Source organism: Anas acuta, chromosome 4, assembly GCF_963932015.1.
Source record: "Anas acuta chromosome 4, bAnaAcu1.1, whole genome shotgun sequence".
Lineage (NCBI taxonomy): Eukaryota > Metazoa > Chordata > Aves > Anseriformes > Anatidae > Anas > Anas acuta.
In genome coordinates, this window is record NC_088982.1 from 33294464 (window position 1) to 33316040 (window position 21577).

General features: G+C 41.3%; 1 protein-coding gene across 1 annotated transcript in view; it reads left to right on the forward strand.

Moving 5' to 3' along the window:
- The first annotated feature begins 257 nt into the window (after nt 1-257).
- The window catches only part of BLTP1 (bridge-like lipid transfer protein family member 1), a 112972-nt gene continuing 91652 nt past the window's right edge, over nt 258-21577 (forward strand). Inside the window, exons 1-8 of the mRNA XM_068679357.1 lie at nt 258-414; nt 8217-8346; nt 11898-12014; nt 13851-13929; nt 14613-14677; nt 17841-18027; nt 19201-19282; nt 19812-20005. Of these exons, the coding sequence (XP_068535458.1) occupies nt 8250-8346; nt 11898-12014; nt 13851-13929; nt 14613-14677; nt 17841-18027; nt 19201-19282; nt 19812-20005 (821 nt within the window). The 5' untranslated portion in view covers nt 258-414; nt 8217-8249. The remainder of the gene's footprint in view (nt 415-8216; nt 8347-11897; nt 12015-13850; nt 13930-14612; nt 14678-17840; nt 18028-19200; nt 19283-19811; nt 20006-21577) is intronic.

Here is a 21577-nt window from a genome sequence, read left to right on the forward strand (position 1 = left end):
CCTTCTCCTTTCCCTTTCCCTTTCCCTTCTCCTTTCCCCCATCTCCCTCCCTTCCCCTTTCCCCCTCCCCTCCCCGCCCTCCCTCAGCCCCAGCCCCGCCCTCTCCCAGCCCCCTCACGGAGTCACCCCCGACTCTGCGCATGCGCAACACTTCCCACAGCCGGGCGGAAGAAGGGCGTGGTCTCCCCCACACACACCCACCCACTCTTCCACCCGCGCCTCGCGATTGGCTCTTTCCACCCCCCCGCCCCGCGCCTCCTCCCATCCCGTTGGCCCTACCTCCCGGCGGCGCTTCCCTATTGGCTGCGGCGGCGCTGCGGCCGGGGCGGGGGCGGTGCCCACCGGGAGGTGCGGGAAGGCCCGGGCCGCCGCCGCTTCCGGGTCCGTGGGGGAGCCGCGGCGGAGGAAAATGGCGTAAGTGCGGGGCGCGGGGGGGGGGGGGGAGGGGGCGCGGGGGGGGCCGTGAGGGCGGCGGGGCCGTGATGGCGGCCGCGGGCGGGCTGCGAGGAGCCCTGAGGGGCTGGCGCGGCTCCGCGGGGGTTTTCCTCCTCAGCAGCCCAAACCGGGCAGCGTTAGCAGCAGAGCAGCCCCCTCCCGTGAGGAAGCCGGGACACGTGGCTGGGCGATTTTGTGTATTTTGTAAAATTTGGGGTAAAAGTAAAGGAAGCGGCTGCCGGAGCGCGGCTGGGCGCTGCTTCCACACCAGGAATCCCTTCGGGTCCGCTGTGCTGGGACTCGAGCCCTGCGCTTTGGCAAATAAATGATCAAAACTGGTCCCTTCTTTTATTTTTGGGGGGAAGGAGGGGATATAACCTATCACAGTAACTTCTTTTTCTTTATTATAATGTTGAAGTACTTGGAGCATCAGTGTTTTCATAAAGGTTTGGGATAAAATGCATCACTGGGTTGTTTGGAGCCTGAATCAGTAGATGTGAAAGGTTTTATTACTCCTTTTGGGTAGTGGTACCTGTCTAAACCACTCAAACTAGCTTTTTTTCCTCCTCCTCAAGGAGCGTTATATGTATTTGCAATGTGGATGCTTTTCTAGTAGTTGTTATTTCTCTGTTAGATAAAACATCCCATCAGGTAGGCTGCTGCAAGAATCACTTCTGCATCTCACAGCTTCTTTGAAGAAAGCCTTTAATTTTACCTCCTTTTCTAAGCACACACATTGCTCACGAAGGCAGGCCCCCTTGGCACAGATGCGGTGTGAGTGGTGCTGCCCAGGCAGCAGCGTGACAGGGCTGGCTCCCAGCTCTGCTCTGCCTGGACTTGGGCTGTGTCCGCTTGAGCAGGACCTCATTAGTGCAATTAACGCAGTCGTTCAGCTTGTTTACAGTTTCCCACTACCGTTGCTTCAAGCACTGGCTGAGGGGTAGGAGCTTGGGCCCGAATCTCAGTTCTTCTGCTGCAAATGATGGCAGCCTTCAGTCAGCTGTAGAATGTGAAGCACATGCAGCGCTTCAGATAGCAGAATTGCTGTGTAAGTGCTATCCCGTAGCTTATTCTGTGTGTGTGCATGCTTTGAGAACAACTTCTCTTCCTTCCCCTTCACCATACTTGTTGATTAAGGACTTCACCGAGCTTCCTACGCTGTCTGGGACCGGCTTGAAGTCTCCAGACCTAGCCGGAATATTTTGGGAGAGACGCCAAGGTTGGCAGCTTCTTGTTTTGTAAAATGCGCTGAATGTGCACCTAGGTGCTGATAACATCGTGTGCCCTCAGAGGGAAGCTCAGCTGAGTTGTGTTTGCATTTGTGAGACTGCCTTCGAACATCGCTGAATTACGTGAGGCTCCGACTTGGTACCAGCTCTTGCTGGAGACCCTTTGAAAGAAAGTGACCAAGTGGGTAGGGCAGGGAAATGCCTTTTCTTTGCCTCAAGGACCTGTTGTGGGCATGGCTCCCGTAGTGATGTGAAGCATCTGTGTGTGTTATCAGAGTTGATTTGTTTGGACTAGGGGAGTTTACCTCCTCTGCTTTAATCTTCTGTCTTGGGCACTCCGCTGTCTTGTAAACGCTGTAGAAACTGGGAGTTGTGTCCTCCGACTGGAAGTTAACTTTTAAGGAATGAAATGTGGACATTATTTTAGAAAGCAGATTTTGCTTTGCTTTCCAATTAACAAATACTTGGTAAACACTTGATTTTTCTGAACTGAAACTCTGAGGAATGTCCCTGGTAAACTTTCACTCCCATTTATTTCACCCCCCATAAATTCTAGTCAGAAGATTAGGGGGATTGGCAGCATTCTTTATTTCACTACTTGCTTCATAACCGTATACAGTTTTTTTTCCCCTGAGCCTTATGAAATTTTAGTTTCTTTTCACATCTTTGGATACTGTTTTGGTCAGCCATCTCTGCAAGGTGTGCCGGAAGAAAAGAGTATTCTATAGGATGGGATTAAAAAGGCATTTCCTTTTTTCCTCTCCTTTTCTATCAGCCCAAGACCGATATTACTGTGACGTTCCCAGGCACTGAGTAAAATACCTGTTGCTTTCGTCTCCAGTTGCAGGTGTAGGACAGAGCCCTCGCGGCCACGTTGCTGTTCCCTTGGCTTCAGCTCTCTGCCAGGTGGAGGGGATGTTGGAAGGCCTCTGCTGGCGGCGGGTCCGCCGGCTCCTCATCTTCCTGCCCTGCCTCTGCACAGCTTCACGTGCTGGGGCTTTGCCCAGCCAGCCGCCTGAACGAAGCCAAAGCATGATATGGGATCTGCGGCGGTGTTGTGTGTTGGCCATCCACCTTTCAGATGGGCTTCTGTTTTATTTTTTTGGGGTTGTAACCCCTTTTATATATGCGTGCCTTCTGTAACTTTTTATTATTTTGTTCCAGCAGGGCTTTTTTTTTTTCCCTCAAGCTAAGTGTTAGCACTTCAGGCTGACGTTAACACTAGTTTATGTATTTGATGTAACTGAAATGTATTTACAAAAGCTTGATGTAGGTACTTCTGAGTGAGTGGCATTTTCAGGAATAGAGTGTTTGCTGAGAGCCTGGTCCAGGTTGGAATACTGGGAGCAGGCTGGAAATAAAGCACATCCCCCAGGACTGTCAGATGACTTCCCTCATTTTCCATCAATTACATCCTTTTAGTACTGATAAAATTTGAATAATACATGAGTCAAGTAATTAAAACTTTTACATTTTCTGTTAAGTGTGTGTTTCTCCTCTAAAGAATGCCTGTCTGACCGGGAGGAGCAAGTCTAGGTAACGTTGAACCCTCACATCTTCAATTCAATCCAAACATGCACCTGGAAAGCAGGCCCCAAGTATTTTGTGTGGGCATCACAAACCGAGGGCTGGGCCTCCTATTTCTCCTTACTCTCATTTGCGGCAATGCCTTAAAAGAATGAGGTGAAAATAAATGAGTGGTGTGATTCTGTCACTGCAGTGCCCCAAAATCTGCTGCTTCTCCTTTCTTCCTCTCAGGAGAAGTCACACAACTTTCTGTGGTAGTGTGCCAGGCAGCTCATAAAAGCTACAAGTGACATTCAGAATAGTAAAGATGTTCTTTATAAAAAAAAAAAAAAAGTGGTCATTATATATCTGGACTGTGTTCTGGCTTGTTTTCTGGGATCATCATCACAAACCAGTAGAGACGTTGAGAACATACTGTAAAAAAAGTGCAGAGATGCACGTGGGTTTCTGAGTTTCTCTTCCCCACTGATGTGTGCTCTGTGTGCTGGTAAGGGTCAGCTTCCTGTCCACTCATGCGCTTTCCAGAGGACACCCCTAAGACTTGCCAAGCGTGCTGTTCCTTCAGAAGAACACACTGGCAGCTTGCTTTGAACCCACAGGCACACCAAGCCACCGGTCAGCGTCCCTGCAGAGTGCCTGCCTGGTGTTGTGTTGCTGCCCCTGAGGGCGGCGGAGACACCGAGTGTGTGAGGTGGGAGCTGGGGGCGGCCTGCTCAGCCTGGGGGCGGCCCTCAACCTCTCCACCTCCTCCCTGAGCTCCATCAGGGAGTGCGAGTGGGAGACAGACCTGTGGGGCACCTGTCTGGTGGGTCTGGAGAACAAGTCCTACAGGGAGCGGCTGAGGGAGCTGGGCTTGTTCAGCCTGGAGAAGAGGAGGCTCAGGGGCGACCTTATCACTCTCTACAGATACCTTAAAGGAGGCTGTAGGGAGGTGGGGGTTGGCCTGTTCTCCCACATGCCTGGTGACAGGACGAGGGGGAATGGGCTAAAGTTGCACAAGGGGAGTTTTAGGTTAGATGTTAGGAAGAACTTCTTTACTGAAAGGGTTGTGAGGCATTGGAACGGGCTGCCCAGGGAGGTGGTGGAGTCACCATCCCTGGAGGTCTTTAAAAGGCGTTTAGATGTAGAGCTTAGGGATATGGCTTAGTGGAGGACTTGTTGGTGCTAGGTCAGAGGTTGGACTCGGTGATCTTGGAGGTCTCTTCCAACCTAGATGATTCTGCGGACTGCAGAGGAGCTTTGTCCTTGGGGTGAGCAAGGTTGCGTGGAGGGAGCTGGGCCACGTGCACAGTGCAGAGGGTACAGAGGGTGGAGGCAGGTAGGAGCAGGACTATCAACAGAAAGTAGCTCATGGCTGTACTGGAAAGGCTGCATCTCTGCCTTCTAACACTGCTGATCCTGCCCCTCCATCCTCCACACTGTGTAAATGCCCAAGGACGACATCGGTAGCTCGTCCTGCTGAAGTCTCTGCCTGCAGTGGCCATCTGTTGCCCTAAATCTTCGAGGTGTTTCATAATCAAAAGCACCTGTGATTAAGCACCTGTGCCCTCTGAGACAGATGTGCACCCAGTGCAGGTGGTAGTGCTGCCTGTTCCTGCAAGCTTAGGCTCCCATCCTCTGCCTCCTGCTTCTCAGGTGCCTCAGTCGAGGGCAGGGGGTGCCATCAGCGGGCCCAGGCCTCAAAGGATCCCTGGTGGAGCTCCAAAACTTCCAAACGTTGTCTGATGCGCGATGCCCTTGTTTATTAGTGTGTGAATAGCAAAAGTATTCCAGAAAACTTCCAAGGATATCCATCTTGTGGTTGGGCTAGTGGTGGCAAAAAGTGATGAACGCAGCCTTTGTTTCAGCCGGTCAGTATCAGCATCCCATCGCTCGTGGTCTTGTCTTGCCACAGTCCTACAGAGCCGTAACAGCACTCAGTTTCCTGCCTCAGTGTTGTATAACACTAGCTTATTTCTTAGGAAGTTAGGAAACGTGTAATTTTCTAAATTGATAGGAATTTTGATGATAATTTCTTAGGAATAGATAAATTTCTAGGAAAATCACAAGTTGCTTTCTTAGGGTTGTTCGTGTTGTTCGCTGAGGTGATCCTGACCACTTGGCAACACTTCCACAGTGGTTGTGATCACAAAAGGAGGGTTTGATTTTTCTCTTGAAGGGAAGAAACACACTCCCCCTGTTGTGCTGACTGGCTGGTGTCTCAGTTTCCCCGGTTCCTCTGCCATTCCCAGGTTAAAAGCTCCTAGAGGCTGCCTGCGGAGCATCATCTACTTTGTAATACAAACTGGCATGTGGGTTTTTTATTAGGGTATTGAGAATGTCTTAAAGCAAATCACCGTACCATTACATAATTTAATTTGCCATTGTAACGTCCCTTTAAAACAAGGACTTACTCTTAAAAAATATGTGTGTGTCATGCTGCTTAGTCCTGCTGGTAGGGGAGCTACCGTAGCGGCTGCTTTGTCACCACTCCTGGAGGCAGTGCCTGGTGGTTTTTCTTTTGTAGTTTTGTGTTTTGCTTAGTACTTTCCTCATCTTTCCTCCCCATTCTGTTCTCTCTTATCAGAAGAGGTAGGGAGCAGATCGCTAGTGCTTGTTAGTGGGGCTGCGCTTGTTTTACTTCAAAACACGGGCTCCTAATTCAAGGTACTACTTACCCAGAGGCAGGAGAGACAAATGCATTAAAGGCCAGTTTTTTTCAGCTTCTCTTCCATGCTTTCTTATCAAGTTACAGTTGTGAGAGATGGCACGGGTTTATTTATTACAGGAAGAACTGGGTAAATATTAGTTCCTTTGCTAACGCTTAGAAATAGGGACTATTTTGGAAATGTTATCACAGAATCAGCTAGGTTGGAAGTGACCTCCAAAATCACCAAGTCCAACCTCCGACCTAACACTAACAAGTCCCCCCCTAAACCATATCACTGAGCTGAATGCTCATGCTGCTCAAAACCCAACATCTTGTCGATGACATTCAGTTTTGTGTTCCCCATCTGATGGAGAGTGTCAGAGACTTGACAAGGAAAGGAAACAAAACCTACCTGGATTTGTTTGAGGGCTGATGGCTGACAGCCAGGCAGGCTGCCAGAGCTGGAAGGTGTTTAAAAAAAGAAAAAGGAGGGGAAGAGAAAAAGAAAAAAAGAAAGAAAGCAGAATGATCTCCTTGTAAGAAGGCTTGACAGATGATATCCAAGGGAGAAAACTTCAAATGAAAGTAATGCAAGTAAAATAGCGCTGGATGATTATGAATGTTATGGAATTGAGCTACTCCCTGTTAATCACACTTAATTAATATAACCCAGTTGTGAGATGATTTGTGGCTGTTTTGAATAAGCGCGTGAGATCAGAAGGACTGGGTTTCTACTCTCCCTGTACCAGTGACATGATGTAGCCAGTTTTTATAAGCCGATGCAAATCCATCGCAAAGCGAGGGAATTAATGGGCATGCCGGATTAAGAGGTTATGGAAATATTTCATTGCTCTTGAAGGCTGCCTGGCCGTGCACCCTTGAGCTTTGCCTTCCAGGGATGCAGGGGGCTGCGCCGCGGGCCCCAGCATGCAAAGAAGTGGCTGTGGGGTGTGGGATGGCAGTGGGATGGCTGGAGCAAAGCCCCAGAGCTGCCTCAGGCAGCAATGCCTGAGGGCAACCTTGTGCTGCGTTAAGCAGCGATACCTGAAGGCAGCCGAATTTATCATCCCTGAGTTTTACGGCGTGCATGGGGAGAGGGTGTGTGGTCAGGGGGCTGCGTGGCTGCTGTGTGTGGCTGCTGCTGCTCTGCTGAGCGAGCTGTACTGCTCTGGGATGGTTTCAAGCCAAGGGATTCAACTTTTTGTTTTTGTTCTGTTTTGTGAATTAAACGTTGGTTTAGTGCAGTTCACAAATGGGGAGTGAAAGCTTTGTACCAGGTTTAACTACCTTTCAACTCCTGGGCATCTGCATATATCCATAAACAGTCTGCAGCCCCCAGAGTCTGAGATATTTACATGTATGTACTGCTTTCCTCCCCTACAGAAACAAATGGACTAGATGGTCTTGGAGGTCTCTTCCATCCTAGTAAATTTCTGTGAAATCAGGTTTCCTCACTCAGTTGCTTAAAGAAACCATCAGATGTGAACAAATACTTCCATAGGTCTCTGTTCCCTTAGGAATTAAAACCTGAACTTCTGAATCGTTGTCCTGGGCTAGGATTTTTGCCCCTTTGTTGGTACGAAGAACTGCCCTGCCGCCTTTTCTCTCCAGTGTCACCCGTTAAAATGAGGAGAAAAGTTCATATGTAAGCACTCGGGGGAAAAAAACAGGAATTACGCAGCTGGTTAAGAAATGCAGTGGTACATGAACAGAGATTTGAACAGAAATGACCTTTAGGGAGTGGTGCATCTGTGCAAGAAATAGCATGTGTCCTTTTTGTTTTCAAATGATCCGTTTGCCATCCTGCATGTAAGAAGTGGTAGAAAAGACGTGAGTTACTGGGGGATTAAGTTACAGCACGGAGTCGAGAGATTCTTAATTCGCAAGCGCAATAGAGCAATTATCTTGAAATAAACTGCAATTAATGCTGCTCTGAAAGGAACATCTTACGGAACAAACCTCTACTAAGCGAACACAGTGTGCACTTAGTCTCCTGTTACATTTTTAGAAAGTTTAACAATTTTACTTCTATGTTCAGTTGCCTTTTAACTCAGTGCTATGGTACACCAGCTTTTTAAACTTGTTTGCTATTATTTGCTGCACAGGGCAGTTGGAGGACTAAATTTAGAGAGCATAGTCTGGGATTTTGTTGATCTGCACTGTTTTAGGGAAGCACGTGCCTGGAAACTTCGTTTCAGCAGATAGGAGTGTTCTGCTCTGGGTGGAAACATTTCTGCTCTAGAGGAGAAAAAAGGGTAGCTGACAATAATAAAGATGCTATTGAAGGAATAAAATGTATTTGTATTTGTGTGAAGCAGACTGTTACACCACGTTAAACATTCCTAATGTTCTCCACACCATGCTGTACTTACTACTCTTTTTTTTTTTCCCTTCAGTTCTATAGGTGCTGACACAACAACAGTTTAGCAATGGATCAAAGGAAAAATGATAGTTTTGTCCCAAGTATCACACAGCTGGAGGACTTCCTAACAGAACATGACTCCAATGTTGTTTGGCTGTTAGTAGGTAAGGTGAATTTATTCTGTTTTGGGTAAGTGTTGTTCTTTTGTTTGTGTGTACTTTTAAACACGCTTCTCAAAACGTTATATACCAATAGAGAAATTCTTGCCAAAAGACATCAAAGCATTGGAAACAGATTTTTACTTGCCATATAACTGCTTAGTGATGTACAACAATGCTATTTAAGTAATTCAGAAAGAAAATACAGTATTGTTTCCAATACTAATATTGCTGGGTCGCTTGGGAGTGAAGTCCAGTGTGCAGAGGATGATGCTCTGCAACTGCTGCTCTGCAAAATAAGAGCCCAGGGAGAACTCTGCAAAATAAGTTTATTTTAACACCAGAATAAGCTGTTGATTAACAGTAATACAATGACAGGATTGGCATTGTAGCACATGACAGGCAGATACAGTAACTTCACTCTACAGATATTTAATACAGCATGCATCATTTGAATCATGGTATAAAGACACTTGTGTTAAATGACATAACTTTTACACCAAACTGTGTCACAATAAGCCTTTAGGCACAGGGTGCTCAGTTATAGGTAGTTCTTGTAAATGTACCTTAGTTAGATTTATGTTATTCTTCATAACACTGGTGCAGTTGTTTGTATTTGTGTGTAGGAACTCTTATTTCCTGAATACATGAACGAGTGGGTAACAATTGAGTTACATTCAGGTCTGAATGAAGGCGTTAGACGTATGTTGAACTGTGACTTTTCCAAGAATAAGCAATACCTGCTTTTCAGCCTTGATTCCTGGACCCAGAGCAAAGGGCAGCAGAGGAAAAAAGTTTCATTTTTGACTTTTGAGAATTGGGTGTGTATGTGTTGGCTACTGGTGCACTGCAATTATTTTTCAGTGGGCCAAGTTGAATGAAATGGATATAGGCAGATAGCTGAGGCTGCTTCCAGAGTATTATTAATTTTCACTTTTAATATGTTGAAGTGGAAAATTTGCACGCAACGTAAATTTTAAGTGTAATCCAGATGAAAATAAGAGAAGTCACCGTGCCAGTAGTTGCTCGTGATTAAATATGGAAAGGACATGGAACAGATCTGCAAATTCTGACTCTGGAAGCTTTGAATTAAGACCTAGGGGTGTTCAGGTCTTTCACCAAAGAATAAAAGTGTCAAATGGCAGTCTGCAGATTTTTTTTCTTCCTCTGGTTTTCACTTTCTGCACTGGATTCACAGAACAAACAATTACTAATACTACTTGGGAAGTATGTAGGACGTAAGCAATTCCATTTAACAACTATAAATCAAACCAAAGGCTTTGCTTAGCTTTCTTATTTGCTTGAGCATATTAAATGTACAAATTTATGTTCCAAGGAAGAGTGGGTGGAACTTCAAGACATAATCTAGTCTGTTCCTTTTTTCTAAGGGTAGATTGATCTATGTACATCTATGCAGTTTTGGGGAGCTGCTGATCTCTTCATTTGTAAGAAGGTGCCTGGTATTCTAAAAACAATGACACAAACAGAAAATTCTGGGTAGCCTCCTGTTATTATGAAGTATGGATACAAGGGCATTAAAGTAATGTTTATTAATCTTGACCTAGTTTCAACCAATCGTTCATTCCCTGCTTTCATCTGCTGACCTATGGCATCCTGTTAAAAGAGAACAAAAAAGATGTTAACAGTTTATCTTCTGTTTAATCCTGAAACAGCTAAATATTGATTTAAGTAAGAGGTGATGAATTTCAGAAATGAACATGCTCTTCAAAGAGTTGTTGCACAATTCTAGCACAATCAGTTTTAAAAAAATCACATGTAGTGAAATGTTTCAAATATAATTTCAAAAAATGTAATTGCAGTGAAGAGGCTTTTAACATCAAGGAATATAATAATGAGATTAATAGAATTTATAGGATCTGTCATTTAGTAGTGGAGACCAAATTTGGTGAGTGGGGGAAAAAAAAAGGGTAAAATTTAGGGCAGATGTGAGAAAAGTTTATATAGGCAGTGGATAGGACCGTGGTGCCTGGAAAGTGTATTGGTTTGCTGATTTTCTTCAGAATGTCACCTTGAGAGGAGACCTTCTTGGCTTTAGGTTAAGTGCCTAGATGAACTTTAATCTCAAATTAAGTTTTACGACTGGAATGAGACCCTTTGAGTGTGAGTCATGCCACCTTTCTCCTTCACTGATAGAGCAGCTTACTCATCTAAAAGCAAGGTGAGGTAAATGCTGCCCTTGCAGCGTGCCTTCTCTGAATGCCAGCAGCACTTTCTTTTCTGGGGTTTAGTTTTAACCCTCCATGCCTTGTTCCTGTGGAATCACCACCCGTGCAGAGCTTTGACCTAAGATTTGATTTGTTTTACACAGCAAGCAGCTTACTTGCCCAGGTGCATGTGCTACTTCAATTTTGATCAGATTGGATCCCTTTTCCAGTAACAAAAACACAAAGTCATACGAGTCTTTCTCTTCTCCCTTCTCTTCCTCGTCTTTCAACAAAGTGCAGGCACTGTGGTGGAACAGATGACTGCAAAAATTTTAAGTTTCTAGTAAATGAACAAGTCTTTTGTTTTAGTAAAACTTATCAATTACCTGAAATCTCTGCAGAGTGAAGACATCATACCTGTGTGTTTTTCTGCACTTCAGTTTTCCCATAAAAAGCACAATAAATCTGAGTTTTTTAAGTATAAAGTAGATATAAAAGGAAAACTTTTGCTATAAAGGTCAGTTAATATAACAAACAGAGGTACCTTAAATACAAAAATCACATTATTCCCTATTCAGCTCTGGATTAAGCAGGTTGATAATTTATTGAGTGAGAGTTAGAAGTAGTCCATTCCCTGGCAGCCCCATTGCTTTTGGGTTTGTCCTTCTAGAATCTTTGAGAACCCTTGTAGTTAGAAATAGGTTACCAGCTCTTAATCAACTAAAGTGAAAATTACTTTGGGGATTAGCAGACCTAATTTTTTTTTTTTTTAGCATGTTTTTCATGAGATTGCTTTTTCCTCTTTCCATGTTCCAACTGTTGACAGTTTTCTGCTATCCCAAAGACTGGGCTGTTTCTCTCGGGGTCCAGCAGCTTAGGAAATAGTTTCAGGTGTGAGAGTAAAATTTTCTGTGTTCAGGAAATTTAAGTTACAGTTCGTGGTTTGGAGAAAAATGGAGAAGGAATGTAGTTTGACTTCTGTAGATCATATTTTCTTCAGGTATTTTGAAATAAAATGATTGTGTGGCATAATGCTTGCTACCATTTGATCTGTGAAATTTAAGAGCTTGGGTGATAGGAGATGACAGTGAAATGTATGGTGCCTGTCTCCTGCCCTCGGTAGGCCTGTTTTTCAAATTGGGGAATAGAAGACTGTACTTTTCTGAACTTTGCATTTTGCTTTTTTCCCCTTTTCACACCTTTCTCATACCCTCTTTCTGAAAACATCCATTGAAATGCCTCATCAGTTTCTTTTTTTTTTTTTTTTTTTGAGAGTGGGAAGAACATTATGCTTTATAATTTTAATAAGGGTTTTATAGTCTTAATAGGTAAGGCTTTTATCTAGGTCAGAATGCTTTAAAAATATTTTAATTCATTGTAATCTTTCAACAGCAACAATATTGTCTTGTGGATGGATTATCTACCTAACTTATTATAATTCCCGGAACATTGGACTCATTCTAACATTGGTTCTGAACAGGCTATATAAGCATGGCTACATCCATATTGGTAAGTGAAGACTGCTGTAACACTGTTGCTTTTACCTACTGTTTTTTATTAAACTTTGATTTGCTGAAAACCAAGTGGAGGTAAAATCCACATTCCCTTGTTACAGTAATTTGGAAATGATCAGTATGGTTTTAATTCAAGAAAGAAACAAGTTCAATGACATGCTTCAGGAAATGATTTCTGGTGTAGGTAGGAAAATGCCCTCTTTTTCATTGTCTAATTGTTTTGTATTAAAGTTCACTTGATGGATTTTTATTGTCAGGTGTACTTTTTTCTGTTTACTCTTTATACTTATGTATGTAAAGCCCGTATGTTTCCCATTACCTTCTCAAAGCCCTATATCATTAATGGTCTGCCTCCTAAAAGGAGAAGGTTGGTCCCAAGGAGCCTACATGAGCTGCTTGACTTTGCCTGGTGATTTGGTGTTCAGGGGCACAGCTTCCCACTCCCCACACCTCTGGGGCTGGTTATATGGCATCTGAAGCAGGCGGAGAAACAGTTTGGTTGGGCTCAAAGGAGCATGGTGGCGTCTCAAGGCTTGGCTCCTTGTTATAGCAGTGTCCTTGCTTTCTAAATAAGCTGTCAGGACAACTAATGATGTTAGTCCGTACCGGCAATGTGATATGTTGAATTTATACTGGCTAGAACATTTCCATCAAAATCCATTACCTTTTTTTTTCCTTTTTTTTCTTTCTTTTTTTTTTTTTTTTTATAATTTTAAAACACTTTTGAATAAAACAGGTCAGTACAAATCACTTGGGCACTCACCCACATTACAAAAATATCTGATGTTGAGTCACAGAGGGCTGTATCCCACAACCTCACTCTGACTGCACTTCTGACTTTCATTTATTCTTGCATGCCTTCCTCTCTCTGCTTTCCAGAATGGCTACTACTTCTGGACTTTTTCTGCAACTATTGATCGTAAATGGAGTGTTAACTTTAAAACAAACACACAAAAAACAAAACCTCAGCCATACCCACCTACCAAAGAGACCCCTGCATTAATTTACATATGTCCTCAAGAATTTAAGAACTGTAATCCAAACTAGCTTCAAATCCAGCTTTTTGAACAGCAGTGTAGCTGAAAATCGTACTGGCTGCTACACTTGATCTATAGGCTTTTATTATAATTTCTATGAGAAACTGCTATTAAGTTAAGACAGCTGGACGTAGCTAGCCAAATATATGGTGTTCTTTATCAACTTAATCAGTAAGAAGAACGTAACATTAATTAAATCCCATGATTAACAGCTTGGCTTCAATCGATTAGTGGTGGTTTTTTGCTTTAACAAATCATGGTTTACTTAACTTTGCGAGTGAAATGAAAAGCATTAGGAAAATTATGGGCTATTGCACTACCTGCTGATCTTTTCATACTCATTAATCCCTTCCTGCTGTAAACACGATTTGTCAAAACAATTGCACTGAAAACTTCATAGCTATTTAAAATTTGAAAAATTCTTCAATCAGGAATCTATATTTCTCTAACATAGTTCTTGCATACAATAGCTTGATAGGAAAATTGTTCAAAATAGCTTCCCTAGGTCGTCCCACAAGGTTTGCAAGGTACCTGGGTGTTCCTGAGTGACTTGTGTTTCTCAGACGGTCAGTTGTGTTGTTGGATGATGCTAAACCTGACACCTCTTAGAGCCGTGTACTTGTCATGTGTGTTCTAAACCTCTGACTTCCTTTCTCTTCTGAATGTCAATGTGTTTTTGAAGCTCAAGATACCAAGTAAACATATTTCAGATAATTGACCACTGTATTCTTCCTGTTCAGAAGTTAAAGCATCAACAATTTCAGGCTGACACCCTGTAAATTCTCTCAAATTAGGTTCCTTTTCGTTCTCTGTGCTGTCTGGAAAAGTCATGGTTCGAGAAATCTATTTCATCACAGAAGACATGTCTATCAGGTATGGATTTCCAAGGGAGGCACTGTTCTAAATACTGATGTTAAATACAGGAAATGTGTATGTCGAAGTAACACATACCCAAGTGCCATTTTACAAATGAGTAGTACGTATACTCATATATGTTAAAAATAAACTATTTTGATTAAAGTGTTTTGACATTCTTAGAGATGCACGTTTTGTTAGCTGATCTGCTGTTTGAGCATTATCAATTGGAAGTGAGTACTGAATAAGATTCTAGTGGCCCTTAATATGTGTAAAATAAAACATTTTAGAGTTTAAAGGAGAACTGTTTTTAATTAGTGGCTTTCAGTCCACACTCTTGAGCTTAAGTCTTGAAGATTTGCTTGGGCCAAGTAGTTTGGCATTTGTATCCCAGAAGTGAGAATAATTTGTTTCATGAACTGCAAACTAGCAAATAGTTTATAACTTTGATTCCTATAATAAAAGTTGTACAACGCTGAGTAGACAATGGATATACATGTAGGTTCTATACAAGTTCAGATAATGTGGTAATTGTATCATACTGTACTATGAGACTCACATTTCTCCGTGCCTTACTATTGCTTGTACACTGTTGAAACTGCAGATCTCTGCAGTGCATAAGGCAGCACACCATGCAGCTACACACAGATTTTGGATTATTAATCTTTTAACTTCTGTTTTATCTAATTTATTTAATTTAGAATCCAGGATGGATTTATCATATTTCGCTGGTGGAAGATGTACAACCCTAAGCAGAAGCAGCATGGTAGGCATCTTAAAAAAGCTTAAAATTTTAAATTAAGTTTACAGGTAATCTACATAAAAATATTTCCTGCACAATTGCGTGCATGTAGTTCAATTGTTATTATGTACCCGAAGTACATCAAAACATCAGAAGGTAAGAGTTCTTTTAACCAGTTCACCTACGTTAGTGGATTAGAACAACACAATGAAATAAATAAAGGATTTATAGTCAGGGACTCAAGGCCTTCTCAAGACAACGCTATTAATCTTAATAGTAGCCTTCATTAGCTGTAGTCTGAGCATAATTGACTCAGTATTGAAGTTTATAACCATGACAAATAGAGACTTCTGAGGTTCTGAAACTGGATTTTAGTTTTCAGGTTTGCTGTTCTGTCAGTATTTTAGCAGAAGTGTTACAATAAGGGATATTCTTTACTATTTGATAACCCTGTGTCGTGATGACATCTGTCGTCATAAAAGTGCAGAAGTGGGGAAAAACTCATTTATTTTTCTTCCTTATCTATGGCTGAAGAAGGAGGTGTAATACTGGATACAAGAGATTAATTGTATCTGCAGAAAACACTTTGAGAAAACATAAATAACGTTGTGATGTGTGCTTAGACATTTATAGGATTAGAATCTAGTTGGATGAGTGTCTCAAGGGCTGCCTCTCTTGACTTTTCAAGTGTCACAGTTCCATTGCTAATTCAGGGAGGTCCAGAGGTGGCATTTGTATGCCGCTTGAGGAGGGCACTAATTGAGAAGGTGACTGAACTTTGGAGGGCCTTCTTTCCCCTCGCTATGCCTCTCTCCCTTGGAATGGCCTCTGATTGCATGATGCCTCTTAGATTTGCCAGGAAGCTTACACAGTTGTTGCTTTTTCAGTACCAGCTCAGCAGTGGTAAGAGTACTGCATACACATTATGCAGGTAGATATGAGACACCTTTCAAAATACTGAGGTAAAATGGGGAAGGTTGCCCGCGTTTTTGTTTTTAATCGAGACATTGCACAATACAAATTCTTTACGTTGTAAGAAGACTAATTCAGGAAGTAGAAGCCAGTCTTAAAGTTAATTACATTCTCGTAACCACAGGTTATCATCCAGCAGGTTTTCATAGAATTTTTTTCCATCTGCTAGTTAAAACATATTTCTCTAGTGGCTTACAGAATGAAAAACGAATTGAACTTATTGCAGTAAGGATAGCTGTGTCTGTCTTTGGTGGTGTTTTTGCTTGGCAGTGTTCCAAAACTTTAACCATTTCTGCTGGCATTTAGGACTGCATAATTAGGAGACAAATAATCCAAGTAATTGAGAAGATTAGAGGTCTATAGGTCTGACAACAAAATAATGTGAATAAAGTGCTCTCTTTAATAATTGCTTTCTCTTAGGAAAAATAACCCTGCTTACTTTACATTGCAACTATTTATCAGAGATTATTTCATTTTTAAAAGGAAAATTAAATCTTCAGAAATTCTTAGCCCGTTGTAGTATATTCTTCCCCATACTTTTTAATCTGCTTCATCACAACCCGGATACCTGACCAAATCACTAAGGCTGCTGCTAAATTGCATCCTAAGGATTTCTCTGGTTTCTTTGAGGATTACTCTTGCAGCTGTCACAGAGTGTTTGGAAAACCTGTTGTAGCTAGACATTACTGATGCATACCTTTGTTTCAGATCCCTCATAAAAGGAAAAACAAAATAGACATGAAATGTTCCTATAGGAAAATGCATAGACTGAAACTGGCCTATTAAGTATTTAAAAATGCCACCAGATTCTTATAAAAACACAAACCTTAAGTCTTCTAAAATTTTTGCTTGGAAAAAGTACATCTTTTGAAGGCTTAAGTGTGAGCAGTAAAGATTAGTTCATGGTTTTCTGTTTTATCTTGGTTTTGGAGTTTTGCACCTGAAGTGCTGGGTGGTGCAATGAGGAATGGAGCAGGAATGGGAATTTGTTGATAGCAGCGATAAACTTGGTCTTGTTAGTATAAAAACGGTGTGACCTCAGTCTGTTTTCATTTTAACAAATTTAAGGATGTTGGCCAAGGTGGGGTTTTGTTGTTACTTATTCAGAGAAGGCTAGTGAAGGATCCTGAAGTACTCATAGACCTCCCTAAGGCATTACATCTGGGTGGCTCCCAGCACGTACTGGTTATGGGACTGTTCCTCCCCAGGTGCAGGACTTTGCACTTCTCCTTGATGAGCTGCATGATGTTCCTGTTGTTCCCTTTCTCTGACAAGTACAGTCAAGATCTCTAAATATTGGCTCTTGGGTAGATACACAATGGGCTGCTGGGTTCCTTCTCTTGCTCCTGACCACAGCAGCGGTGGTAGCTCCGGCGTGCTCATTTCTAGTGTCTGTGGGGAACATTGCCTTCAGTTTAATCCCTGTGAGTTACAGATTGGTGACTGCTGTCATAGCCATTGATGCTTCAGTTTCCGAAGGTGTGTTTGGCTTAGAGAGACCAGATCAGATTTTAGAGCAACTCAGATCTCCTGAGTAAATGTGTAGTGGGCACTCTTTCAACTAGGTAATCAGGGGGGAGTTGTGTGAGCATTTTCCTCACATTAACTACATAATTAGGTCGCACTATCCAAGGTGAAAGTATGTCTCAAACAGCTCTGTATGTAACCAGCAGGTGTTAAACTCACTTTTCTGTATTAAAGAGCCACGTTGCTACTACAGTTAAAATTTTAAATTCATGAAAATGTGGCTTGACTACATGAAATAAGTATGCTTCTTGTTAGTTCTCCGTATTTATACTTTCTGTTTCTCTATAAAACAAAGATGCTTCTTGGTTTGGCACTGAGGATTCAGTGCTGCGCATCAAGTGATTTTTTTTGTTTGTTTGTTTTGTTTTATATGTGAGACTGAATAACCCTCATTTACCATTTTGTGCAGCTCCCTTCTGGATTTATTTTTGCATTGTGACCGAAGGGTGAAATTCCCTTCGGGTTTTATGCTTTGTATACAACTGCTTTGTTTGCAAAGTTTCATTGATTTGCTTGGAATGGCATAATTTTTTTTTTGTAACTGTTTCTTAATATGTTGTTTGGCAGCTGTTAACTATCATGTACCATGTAGACAGTTTTTTGCAAAATGTACGCATCTGTAAAACTGTAAATACTTAAAGGAAATGTTGGGGTAGAATTAGGAACTCTTTTCCTACTGTTCATTTAGATCCAAAGGCAGAAACAAGACTGTATATTATGGTGAACGACTTTGAATTTCATGTGTACAACCGTTCTGATCTTTATGGACAACTTCAAGAATTATTTGGCTTGGATCCCACAATAATTCCAGCAAAGAAAGATGATGAAAAAGCACAAGTGAACGGAAGGCAAAGAACACATGCCAATCTTGAAAGGTAAATTATTATTCACTTTGCTATTTTGTTGATGCTTTGTTCTGCGAAGTGCTGAACTAATTGGGTAATGTTTTGTTAACATATGCTCTGGAGGCCAAATGGTTGAAGCACAGTGGAGAGAGAAATTGCATTGACAGGCCTGACAGTCTGAATATTTTTCCTTCCCTCAGACTTCCTACCACAACAATTAAAAAAAAAACAACTGAACAAACCAAATACCCCTTGCTTAATGATCAGAGAAAGGTTGAAAAATCTATTTGAAGCACTCTGTAGAAAGGGAGGAGGTGTTGAAAAGGATTATGCTTGCAGAATAATAACGGCATTGCTCAGTAGAAGTAACGGTCCCTCAGGACACTGAATAGACAAAATGTGAGGATCCATATGGTGTTGTGAGGACTAAATGGTTTTTGAGCGTTACACTCAGGCTGATTTGCATTACGTTTTTAGTGGTGTATGATTGCCTGTGTAAATACACAAACTTAATTATTTTTTTCCTCTTTCTGGGTACCCCATAAAGCATGGTGTGGATGTAGAGAGTTTCTCTATTTAGCTTATTTGTAGTGGTGTCAGGTATTCAATCACTATTCAATCACTGCTTTATGGGCAGAATCACCTCACACTGATTTATTGGCAAGGGGACAGAAGTTCTAATGAGACTTGAGTCCTTCCAATGCTGCTGGCCAGGCCAGTATGTGTTACTAAATTATGTAGTAGGCTGCTTGCAGCATGCTGTGGCAGTCCTGAATCTGGGTAGGGGCTGTGCCTTCGAGCCAATCTCTTCATAACTCTTTTAACACCCTTACCAACACGTGCATGAAGGACTTCCCCCTTTGCGAAGTGACAGATCCTTCACCAGAGACTCAAAATGAGTATTTGACGTGTTTTTAGAACAGACCAAGTTCCCCTTAGGAAGATGTATTTAACTTGCTCTGTGTTAAAACATGGCATGCTTGTTTTCTACCTGTGTTAGCTCACGATACACCAGCACCAAAGTGTAACTGGACATGCTTCCAGGCTCTGAGTCTCTAGGCTGCTAGCAGGTCCCTGAGAGGAGGCACTCTCATGGGTAAAAGTATTCCCCAAGAGCTGTGCACTGCAGATCCCTAGAAAAAAAGAAGCTTGGTTAGTTCTTCTGCAGAAAAGAGAAAATAATAAAAACAATTTTTTCCGTAGTGTTAAAGTAAAAACAGAATCTCAAGACCCTTCTTCTTCATGGAGATCGCTTATTCCTGTCATTAAAGTCAATGTGAGCACGGTAAGTCAAACAAGTCCCTGATACTCGTAAAAATCTCATCAAAAATACTCATAAAAATCAGGCTTGTGCCTCATTTTTCTTTTACATTCTATTTCATTTTTGTTTTCAGTCATGATTTATAATAGTTTTGGTGCTCATAGAAACAAAGTTATGTTCTCTATTTTGGGAAGTACTTGTTTCTTAGGCTTGTAATTATTTCAAGAATATCACGTAATTAAGCTAGGTAATGGGTGTTACACATTTTTTTGTTTGTTTGTTTCCATACATCTTTTAATAGGGGTATTTGGCCATTTTGCTTAAGAGTTAATGCTGCCTCACAAAAACAGGGACACTGTTACTGACATAATAGGATATAAAATCCTGGAATTTTGTGCAAGGTAGTATTTTAGTTATGCGCAAGTTATGTACAAGATTTTGGTCCCTAATCTTTGCATAGGGATGGTTAAACTGTATTATTATAAGTGAATTATCTATACATATATGCAATAAGCAGTGTATTACAATTGATTGGGTCTTCTTTTTAATTTAGGGTCGCTTGGCGTTTGGGAATCATTATCAGCCACAAACACTTTGTATTAATTTTGATGATGCTTTTTTGACATATACCACAAAACCACCTTCGAGCCACCTTGATCAGTTTATGCATATCGTGAAAGGAAAATTGGAAAATGTTAGAGTCATGCTGGTTCCAAGTCCAAGATACGTTGGTCTTCAAAATGATGAGTAAGTTTTGTTGTTTTTTGTTATTGCTTAGATTCCCTATTTCATAATTTATTTTAAGAAAATCAAGACAAAGTTGATTGTGTTTCTGTGACTTTATTTTTCTTAGTGGGTTTAGATGGCTGGCATTTTTAACACCCTAAAGTTATTAAATGTTGGATCTTTGAAACTGTTCATGAAAAAAAGAGTTGGCTTTCTGTCACTGCAGATTTTTTTTGTTTATTATGCTGTATGATTAGTATTCCGTATTTAGTTATTATATTCCTTCTCTTGGATATTATAGCTATATGCAGGCTTTGACAACAGTAGAAGTTTAGGATTTACGCAAGATTTAAGGTGTTTAGTTCTGTAGAGGTGATTTGCATATAGTTTGGAAAATGATAAAAAAAAAAAGAAAAAGAAAAAAGGGAAAAACAGCACAACATGTGATGTAGTAGAAATGAGGTTATCTTCTGAAGGCAGATTGCTGATCCTTTTACCTCTTCATATTCTGTTCCTAGACAGCCAAGTTTATGAGGCTTTAACAAACTAAATAAAGCTAACACAAGCAACCAAAAAAATGGGGTGCTTGCGTGATGTATTTTGACACTGGGTTTCAGGTTTTATTACACTTGAACCAGATAGACATTCATGTACATACTATATTAATACTCTCGATACGGTATGAATTTCATAGCCAGAATTTTCTGCATCATCTTATTCAATGCTTATAAAATTATATATTCAACAGATAATTTGGACAAAGCTGCTAAATTTCAAAGTCTTTCACAGGTATTATTTGGTCGACAAAAGGTAAATAATGCATACTATCCTTGGACAATTGCATGTATGCATTCATGTTAAATGGTTTTATCTATCTGTATAGCTTCTAAGCAACAGTATCAGAGAATTAATTATGATGCTTCAAAATAAACTGTGCTTCATTTGACTTTACCTTAGTTGGATTTGTATCAGCCAAATCCTGTCACCTATAAAATACCTTTATATTTTTTCAGTTTTAAATAATACTCAGTGGCTATATACAGAATCTCACTCTTCAAACATGACGACAAAGCAAACTTCTCCAACTAATAATGAAAACAAGCTAACAACATTAAAACAAAATAGGATTAAGATACTGAAACTATTAGCTTTTTCTCGTGCTTCCGCTAAGTATTTTCCTTTTATGCTATTACCATCCCTACAGCTCCTGATGGCTGAAGGATAATGTGCGCAGAAAACATGTGCCCTAATTTACTGCAGATTCAACAAATGACCCAGTTCACTGAAAAATGGGAATGCTTTTGAATCCTGAGAGCCTGCCCTCTTGTGCTTCTTTGGCTTAAAAATTAAGCCGCGTGTCTTAACTTTCAGAAATTCCTGCAGGCAATATATGTATAGAAAACAGTTAAGTGACAGTGAAATTTGTAGCACACCAACTAATCAATACAAACATCAAAAAGCAGGCTTGAGAGCAGTGATTTATAAAGGAAACCTCAACACCTCCATCACTTTTTGCAAATAAATACTCTGAAACACAAGTTAAAGAAAAGTGCTAGGAAAAGCAGGTCAGTATGAGTTTGGAGATCTGTGACT